Here is a 10,248-nt window from a genome sequence, read left to right as displayed (position 1 = left end):
TGAATAATAATCTAATACTTAGGTTCTGTTACAAAATTAAAATTTTCTCAGTCTAGCTTATTTAGTTATGATGATTCTCTGTGACATTTAGCCCCCACGTAACCAACCCCGCAAAAAAAAAAAGCCTTGCTTTTATAAGTGAAATCAGAGCCAAGTCCCTGACCTGAGAGACCTCATACCTTTGTATGTTGGTAACGATGGTTAATTTTGTGTGTTTGACAGGGTTAATTTGACAGATTAAATATTATTTCTGGGTGCATCTGTGAGAGTATCTCTGGAATTAGCATTTGATATTGGTGGACTCAGTAAAGTAGATTGCCCTCCCCAGTTTAGGTGGGCATTATCCAGTCTAGAAAGGCATGAATAGAACAAAAATGTAGAGGAAGAATTTGCCCCTTACTTCCTGCCTGAGTACTTGAGCTAGGACATCATTCTTCTTCTGCCTTTGGACTGGTATTCATACCATCAGCTCCCCTGGTTCTCAGACCTTGGGACTCAGCTGGGAATTATACTGTTACCAGCATCCCTGGGTCTCCAGCTTGTAGACGGCACAGCATGAGACTTCTTAGCCTCCATAACCACACAAGTCAATTCCTCATAGTTGTCTATTCCTATTGTCTCTATTTCTCTAGCAAACCTAATACAGAGTAAACACACATACATTGAAATCAGACAGATCTGGCTTCATGTCTCAATTGTGCTTACTAGCTATTCAATTTGCACAGGTCACCTGACTTCTCTGAGCCATGATTTGCTTATATATAATGTGAATATAAAGACATAGATATGATTTGGTGTACAAATCATGCTTTCAGTAGCTGTGTCTGATTCTGCAATGCCAATCTGCTCCATCAGTGGGCCTCAGCCTCAAGAAATTAGTTCTGAAGCCCTTACTAAGACCCATATTTCTAGAACTTTGTAAAGGAGAACCTGAATCCTAAGTTTCAAGATATATGATCAGCTTGGTGCAATGGTGGGTCTTATCTAGAGCTGAAAGAAATAACCCACTTTCAGCAATACGTCTTCACAATATGTACTTCCCATTTCTTACAGTCTCCAATTATAGAACAATCATTTAAATGTGAGTATTCATGTTACTTTGATGGAAACTGATCAGGTCTATAAGCTTTTAGTTGTGCACTTTCATACTTTACGTTTTCTAATTTTGATGACTGATTTAAAATAAGCTGTATGACATTTTTAATATTTTTCCAACTTCATTTTGAAAAATTTCAAACCCACAAATGTTGAAGTAGTAATATTACAATATTAATACTGCCTTCAAAAAAAAAAGCAGAGTGATCAACAGAGGTAAATGAAGATCACTAAGTCATTTTCTTTTTTGACAAGGAAATTTGAAAGATAAACACATCTGCTATAACGGACTATATCTGGGAAGAACTGGCACACTTTCCTAATCCCTGTCTGGAGGGGGCATCTTTCCCTAATTCCTTAAGAGGTGCCAAGTATGCTTGGGCACCAAGTTCTGATGCCCTAGAACTATAAACTATAGTTAAACTATAGTGTGTGTTAAACTATACACACACTAGATAATAGTTGGGATTCATAGTTGATGGAAAGATGATGTCTTAAAGATGCTGTGTGACTCTGAAGGCAAGGTCCTGGGAGGGAGAACCTGACACCACTACAGACTAGATTTGCAAACAACATGAAATTAGGGAGAATTACTCATTAGCAATAATCCTCCAAATGTAAACAGGTTAGGAAAGTAATAGAAAGAAATTTAGTATAGATACATGTAAAGTGTTGGACACAAAATTCAATAAAATATGGTAAGATGGTTAGCCAAACTCAGCAGCACACGAATACTTTAAAACTTAAGGGTTTAGTAAAAGGGTAATATTGCTGCCTCAAAAGCTAATGCTCTCCAAGGATCCATTTAAAGAAACACACTATTCATAATAACGGCAGGGGGAAAAAATCTCATTCTATTTTTGGATGTTATCTCATTCAGTTCCAGGCACCAGACTTTACAAAGAGCACTGGCAAAATAAATAATTAGCATACAGAACAGAAAATGAAATGGAAGGAACTGATAGATAGCCAGGTTGGTTAGTGGGGAGTTGAGAAGCATGTTAAGGATGATCTTCAAGTACTTAGAACTCTTTTGTGGAATCAGGTTAATTCCATTCTGCAAGACTGCTGGGGTCAAAATATGGAGCAAATGTGCTCAGAGACAACTATTTGCCAGGCCCTTTGCAACAGCTAGATGTTGTAAGGCAGTGGACTCTGAGTAAATTCAACAAAACTGGGAAAAGAGTTGAGTATTCCCTCATTTGAGGAGTCCAAGGAAAGGTTATCCATGATTCTAAATTCTCCTGCTGCTGCTGCTAAGTCGCTTCTATATCCTACCTGCACCTTAAAATCTAATTTAATTAGTTTGAGGTAGGGCCTAAACATCAGGATTTTTTTCAAAGCTCCCCAGCTATTGATAATGAACAGTTAGGTTTGAGAAATATTAAACTAGATGGCTACTTGTCAGGATATGAATTAAATGAGAAATTTAAATGAGGCAGGTAAATGGAAATTAATATTTTTTTATTTATACCATATGCCAGGCATTGGCATTTTCAGAACAATGTAACCTTTATTAACTAATACTTGGAATCTTTAGAACAATGCTTGGAACACAGCAAGCTCCCAAATGTTTGTTATTATCCTCTCTGAAACCACAGAATCTATTCTCCAAATACACGCTGGGACAATATTAGCTTATAATAAAGATATTATCATCCCTGCATATGGACAACTGAGGCTCAGGGAAGGTAGTTATTTTGGCAAATACGCTGGGTAGTAGATTGTAAAACAGTTAATTCCAACTTAAAACCAGCATGCCTTTCCAGTTTCATCAAGTCAGTAATAAAACACTTGTTCATAAAAATCAGGAACTTACCTAAGTGACTCCACTCTTAACAGAACCATTTCTTCCTGGTCTGTTCTCAAGGAAATTATGTTAAATGCAAATCCTTAAAAAGTAGAGCCAAGTAGACATTCAGTATATCTAATATAGCCCCAGAGAAATTCTCCTTAAGGTTTTGAGAAACTCTGAGGGCAGAGGCAATGACTCAAACTCTTCATAGCTCAATCTACTTCAAGCAAACTTAAAGACAGAACTGTTCACAAGTGAAACACCTCCCATACTGATGAAAGGATATATTGTTATCTGTTACTTCTGTACAGTCTAGGACCTCAATTATATATTAACTCTGAGGGAGAGGAAAATGGTCCTGAGGGGAGTATGGTCCTGATCATCTCTGATACCTCCTTTAGGCCACATTATGCCCAAGTCTCCTTATGCATGTAACTAGTTTGAATGTGAATTTCCTGAAGAAGAAACATCCAAAGAATGATACCCCCTCAATGAGACAGTTCCCCAAGGACAACCTTTACTTCACTATTCCATATAATCCTTAATATCCAAAACAAAATAAGTAGTAATTGCTGCAAACTAATTTTTAATACAATTTAGACAACACTAGTTTTCTAAAACACACTACACTTTACAGTAAGGTACAGAGAACATAAAAATATATCATAAATATTAAAAAAATAAAATATGCTTCTTCAAGCGGTAAGCATTGGATTTGGTCCAATACTAGATGGGGACTTGCTTTTTCTGTTATAGCCAACTGTTAAAATTTGTAGATAAACAATATGATTAATGACTGAAATTATTTCCTGAGCTTCATGTACATCTGTACACCAAAAAATACAAAACATTCTAGAAAAATAGGAAGCTGCAGGTCCTTGTTATACACTACTTTAAATAACCAATATAACTGTCAGTACAAATTTGGCACTCGACATCTTTCCTACATACCCCAAATCAGTTTTACACAGTACACGTTACAAAGTGCTGAGTGTATCTTAGGTATCCAAGAACAAACTGATTAAAGACAGTTCATTTTATAACTTACCCATCAGCTTCTAGCTATAATTTTGTTGTTGTTCACTCACTAAGTCATGTCCAACTCTTTGGCAATCTCATGGACTTAAGCCTGCCTGGCTCCTCTGCCCATGGGATTTCCCAGGCAAGAATACTGGAGTGGATTGCCATTTCATTCTCCAGGGGACTTTCCTGAACCAGGAATTGAACCTGCACATTGCAGGTGGATTCTTTACCACTGAGCTTTCGGGGAAGCCCAAGCTATACTTTACGCACCTTGAATTCTAGCTAGATAAACTTTGCTCCAAAGTCACAAAGAATTGTGCCGAAGAAAAATGTGCACCAAAGAATTGATGCTGTTGAACTGTGGTATTGGAGAAGACTCGAGAGTCACTTGGACTGCAAGGAGATCAAAGTAGTCAATCCTAAAGGAAATCACTCCTGAATATTCACTGGAAGGACCTATGCTGAAGTTGAAACTCCAACACTTTGGCTACCTGATGCAAAGAACTGAGGAAAAGACACTGATGCTGGGAAAGATTGAAGGCAGGAGGAGAAGGGGATGACAGAGGATGAGATGCTTAGATGGCATCACTGACTCAATGGACATGAGTTTGAGCAAGCTCTGGGAGTTGGTGATGGACAGGGAAGCCTGGCGTGCTGCAGTCCGTCAGGCATGACTGAGCGACTGAACTGAAAGTCACAAAAAATTTCATGGGGAGAAAATTACATTTTAGATATTTTTTATATGCTCTGACATATTCATCACGAAGTCTAGAACCATGCTGTTCTATATAAAATTTACTGTCAGCCATTTTTTTAAATGTTGTTGTTCAGATGCTAAGTCATGTCTCACTCTCTGTGGTTAAGTAGGGGAAATTATTAATATATATTAACCTATCAAAAGTATTTCAATGTGATCAATATAAAAACAGATATTTTACATCCTTTTTTTCCACACTCAGTCTTTGAAATCAAGTATATATTTTATACTTAGAGCAGATTCCAGTTTGGACTAACCACATTTCAAGTGCTCAATAGCCATTGGTAACAAGTGACTATTATTAGACAGCACATGTCTAGAGTCTAACCTCTTCTATCCCCAGTGTGACAGTCACCTTAAAATGTAGAAAACCAAAGCACACAAAAGTTGACTCAAAGTTAAGTAAGTAATGCCCTGTTGAAATGGCAAGTGAAAAGTTAGTGTTTAGACCGTTTCTATTTAAACATGAAATTTAAGAAAGGCTCTGCAAATTTGTTGACATCAGTTTTACAAATGTCTTAAAAACTGTTTTCTTCTTTCCACTACCTCATCAAAAGTCTTTTCTGGGTACTAAGTTGTTATTTCTTTCCATTTGAGTTATTCATTTTGTCATTCAATAAATATTAGTATCTATCTGGTAACAACTATGGGCAAACATTATAAGTAAAAGACACCCTATCTCTATTTTCACAAAGCTTTCAAATTAGAAAGGGAAGGTGTGAAAAACTTGTGAAAGTTTATCTCTGTATTTTACTGTATCACTGTGCAAAATTCACTATAATGAATTATTACGTTATTTTCTAGAACATACATCCCTACAAAGTATACCAAGTTTATAAAGAAATATTTAGAATAGAAAAATTGTTAGGGCAAAAATGTTACCTATGACAGGCCTTAAAGGATTTGACACAGACAGAAGGTAATGAAGTTGAAGAAAAGAACAAACAAGTTTCTAGAGTTGAGAAAGTATAAGGATATAAAAGTATATAACTCATGATAAGAACTCTCGGCATGTTTGCTTATTAAATGCAAAAGTGAATAAAAAGAGCCTGAATGACTTGGGGATAAGTGAAAGGGGGATGATGCTACACAAGCTGTATGGAAAAAAATGAAATCATGAGTAAGAAGTTAAAATTGTTAACATTTTAAATAAAACAACAACAAACCTCCCTGCACTGGAAGGTACAGTAGTGATCCTCATTTTCTTATTTTTGAAAGTGAAAGAGTTAAGTCACTCAGTCCTGTCCCACTCTCTGCAACCATATGGACAGTTTGCAACTGTCGCCTGCCAGGTTCCTCTGCACATGGAATTCTCTGGGCAAGAATACTGGAGTGTATTGCCATTTCCTTCTCCAGGGATCTTCCTGACCCAGGGATTGAACCAGGGTCTTTTTCATTGCAGAAGACTCTTTACTGTCTGCGTCACCAGAGAAGCCCCTCTTACTTTTGGGAGAATGCCTACTGTATCCATTTAAGAACTTTAGTTAATTTCATAACCTGCCATCGCCTAGAACAATTTCTTCATGCATATTTACATGCAGAGTGAAATATAAGAAATCCAGCAAGTAACATGCTTTTATTTTACCATCATGCATATAAAGAAAGACAAATATATCAATGGTACACTTTCAATTTGACAGAGCAGCTTCACAAGTATTTATGCTATTTAGGAAAGGACACATGAATTACTAAGCTGTTAACCAGGCAATTATGAAGACAGACAATTAAGCCACATATTTTTAGTAGGCTTTTTCATGAAGACAATTTCCAAAGTATTAAGAATATGACAAGAACAAGTCACACAGATTATATTTCTAAGCATACAGTTTATTAACAGAAACAAGCTGAAATTCACTAGATATTCATTTAAGTGTCTATATCATACAGATATAGCAGATTTTTCCAAATGTTCTCAATTGAAAGCAAAATAAAGCCTGTATAGCTCAATTTTCCCAGTCACCAGAAACAAGGAAAATAACACGATTTTACTAAATACTAGTGAAATAAAGCACGCAGTACTAACCTTCCTTATAAATTAAGTCAAATGAAAACAAGATAAAGTACTCAGCTGCCTTTTTTACACAACTCTTTTCTAGGTAATGTATTTAACATTCTAACCCCCTTCAATTCTCACCTGTTAATTCTGGGAAAAGAACCTCTTCTCCCATCACCACTGAACCTCCTTGAAGACTCTGTCTTAATTTCAGGCTCAATTTTAACCTGGCTCATTTTTGCCTATCTGTGATCTGTTCAGTTTCTCTTGCTTTGGGCACTCATCACAATATCTTTAATTCTTCCATCAATTATGGCCTAGACAGCACTTTTCATCTAAATCTGTCTCCTTTTAAATCCTCTAGATTGCTAAAGGGGGTGGAAGATGCAGAAGAGAGAAGAAAGTAAGAGCTCTGGCAATCTATTAAACAAGACAGCCTGTTCCTTGAAATAATGGAGAGCCAAATTAAAAGACCTGATTTGCATATGCTTATGAGCTACCATTTAAGACAGTACAGAGACAACGGAGAAGGTGCCACTCTGGCACTTAATTACGCTCAGGATGAAAAAAGGAGGCACAAAGAGGTACCCAGCTTTTGAGTGATTCACTAGAGACTGAGAAAGCCTGGTACTTTGAATGGACACCATCTTTAGGCCAACCTGCCCTGAGAAGTCTAACCTGTCACCTCAACCACTTGCCTGACAGTTATTAGGGTTCTGGATGATGGGAGTGGAGGAAACGGAGGTTGGAGGGGGGAGTTGAGGAATAGAGAAGTCTTTTGGGGAAAATGGAAGGGTCTTTTGAGTGTTGGCAGGAAACCTGGAGATTGTTTACCAGAAACCAGAGTGGGGCTGACAACGTTCTAGCAGATGTCCATCCAGTAGGTAGCAGTCAAGGGAACAGCCAGTAGCAGGCAGCAACAGTACGTGACCAGAGGTGCAACAAGAGCAATGGAGTCACATAAATCATACAGGCCCAGTGGCCCACTGCAATTCTCCCTTGATGTCATTAACGCCCAGTTGTCTACAGGCTATATGCCTGTGCTGCAGAGATCAGGATGGGTAGAATGGCCTCCTAGACAAATACCTCTAGATATGAGTCAAACCGGAGGCTCTGGGAACAAACAGGGTCCAAGTAGTGCAGATAAAGACTATACAATTTACATTACAAGCTTATTTAGGAGTGGTATGAATCACGGGCCATGCAGCATGTGATATTAATGCAGAAAAGCACGAAGGCCATGTGGAAATGAAGGAGCATGGCCATGACTGTCTCAATCTTGAGGCTGAGAGAACTGAATGTCCAGAGGAAAAAGGCTCCAGAAATGTCAGAGAAAAAAGTTGGGGGAGAGAGGGGTGGTTAGAAGACATATCCGTATCTGTTGCCCAAGCGCAGGTCCATTAAGAGGCAAAAAGGGACCTTGTGCAGGAACCTTCCCAACGGCAAAGTTTAACCAGACTGGAACCCAAAGGGCCTGGGGATCTCCACGGGCTCCCTTATTGGGCGACGTCTGGCTCTACGGACTCCCTCACGCAGCAAGTAGTACTGCAGTGGATTTGGCCACAGGTCCTCTTTGATAATTTCAGCAATCCTGTCAGACTCTGGAAGGCTGTGGTCTGAAAACCAGGTGAAGAAATTGCACACGACCTCTTGGTTCCTGCGAATGAAGGACTGGGGTTCATGGCCCCGGCGCCATATGATTGGAGTGGAAAGAGACACTACTCTGCCAGAGGCTCTAACCTCATATTCTTTGACAATCAGCTTGTTTCGAAAATACGGGTTTCTCCGAAAGAAGAACTTGAACTTGCAGCCTGTTCGCGGGTGTCTGAGCTCCTTCACCTCCAAATTGGTTATGTATCTTAACATCTCTGCATCCTGGCCTCTAATCATGGGAGACAACTGGGGGTGGTTCCGAAAGGCAGTGACCCAGAAGCCCGGGATATTCTGAATGATGTAGTTCCTCCGCTCCAGGTAGTGTCGACGCATCCGCCCGAATTTATGCTCTAGTTGCTGAAAGGCCCGGTCAGCCTGAGCGTTCACAGTGTCCAGTTCCAGTTGGATGGCCTCCAGCGGGTTCATGCGGAGATCCATACGAAGGGGCCGATGCCCCGCCTCCTCCACCACTCTGTTCTCCACCATTTCTAGTTCTTCACCGACTGGCCTCTCCTCCACCTCCATTCCCTGCTCCACTCCCTCCTCCTCCTTCGCTCCTTCCTTCCCCACCACCTCCTCATCCACTGCGACCGAGAAGACAGGGCCCTCTTCAGTCTTCACTTCCTCAGCCTTCGCCTCCGCCATCAAGTCAGACCCCAACTTCTCCGCGCCACAAGTTTCTAGCGGCTTCTCTCGACTCAAGCCCTGCGGCTCTCCGGGCTGACGGCCATTTCCCAGGCTGTCGTCCGTTGTCAGGGACACAGACGCCGCTTCCAGGCCCTCCGTAGGAGGCGGAGCCGGCTCTAGCCCCGCTTCGGGCGCTACGTAACCGCCATCCCCACCGTCTCGGATCTGGAACGTACCGGCATAGCCTGGATCTAGGGGAGCAGTTGGGGGTGCGCCTTCCTCCTCTGGAAGCTGGGGTGGTGGGAGCGCGACGGCCTCGAAATACCCCTCACCCGTCTCCGCCATCACCTGTGACGCCTCTGTTTTCAGGCACCGGGGAGGGTCCGGAGCTCCGGCGGCACAGTCGGATGTGCTGAGGCTGTGGGTTTCAAGGAGAGGGGTCCTCTCGCCCCCGTCTGGGCAGCTCATGTCGGCAGCACCCAGATAAACCGAAGGCCAATGTCTGTTTTCCTCTCAGAAGCCGCGGTTGACGAAAACTGCTCGCTCGTGCCACCCACTCTCTAATCTCGCGAGTGACTCCGTGAGGATGACGTCAGGGCAGTAGATCTCAATGTGACGCGAGAACTCGCGGCTTCTGGGATGGCTTACCAGGCGTCCTACGGTCCGAGTGTTCACTTTAATTTTACGAGTGTTAGCTTTATTTTTACGAATTTACTTACGTAAATATGTGGCTCGTAATCAGAGTCTGAAGCAGTGAGACCACCGCCCCCCTCCCTTCCTGGCAGTGCATCTGGAAGTACCTCCACATTGTTCGCTGGGCTAATTGTAAGGATCCCAGTACTACACTGCTTTCTGTTGTCTGAAAACATGTTTTTATGGTTTTGTAGGCAAGAGTGGGAGAAGGCGATGGCACCCCACTTCAGTACTCTAGCCTGGAAAACCCCATGGATGGAGGAGCATGCTGGGCTGCAGCCCATAGGGTCACGAAGAGTCGGACACGACTGAGCGACTTCACTTTCACTTTTCACTTTCATGCTTTGGAGAAGGAAATGGCTACCCACGCCAATGTTCTTGCCTGGAAAATCCCAGGAACGGGGGAGCCTGGTGGGCTGCCATCTATGGGGTCGCAGAGAGTCAGACACGACTGAAGCGACTTAGCAGCAGTAGCAGTAGGCAAGAGGGTATATCTCCTCCCTGTTACTCCATGATGGGCAGGAGCAAAATTCTCTTTATTTTTTAACTAAATTAATAGCAAAATGTTTCCCTTTTCTCGGGTAGTGAAAATATTCTGGACTGTAACATCGC

At 41.3% G+C, this 10,248-nt stretch overlaps 1 protein-coding gene across 1 annotated transcript; it reads right to left on the bottom strand.

Moving 5' to 3' along the window:
• Window positions 1-5,923: 5,923 nt before the first annotated feature.
• On the bottom strand, window positions 5,924-9,498 carry TSPYL1 (TSPY like 1). Its single transcript, XM_052645505.1, has one exon. The coding sequence runs from the start codon at window positions 9,409-9,411 to the stop codon at window positions 8,113-8,115; it is 1,299 nt and encodes a 432-aa protein (XP_052501465.1). The 5' UTR covers window positions 9,412-9,498; the 3' UTR covers window positions 5,924-8,112.
• Window positions 9,499-10,248: the final 750 nt, after the last annotated feature.

Source organism: Budorcas taxicolor, chromosome 9, assembly GCF_023091745.1.
Source record: "Budorcas taxicolor isolate Tak-1 chromosome 9, Takin1.1, whole genome shotgun sequence".
NCBI classification, from domain to species: domain Eukaryota; kingdom Metazoa; phylum Chordata; class Mammalia; order Artiodactyla; family Bovidae; genus Budorcas; species Budorcas taxicolor.
Note: the sequence above shows the minus strand (reverse complement) of the source record. Positions and strands in the feature narration are given on the sequence as shown.

What these genes read in the sequence shown, in the direction of transcription:
- TSPYL1 (XM_052645505.1), bottom strand. Translation starts at nt 9,411, where the DNA reads ATGAGCTGCCCAGACGGGGGCGAGAGGACCCCTCTCCTTGAAACCCAC.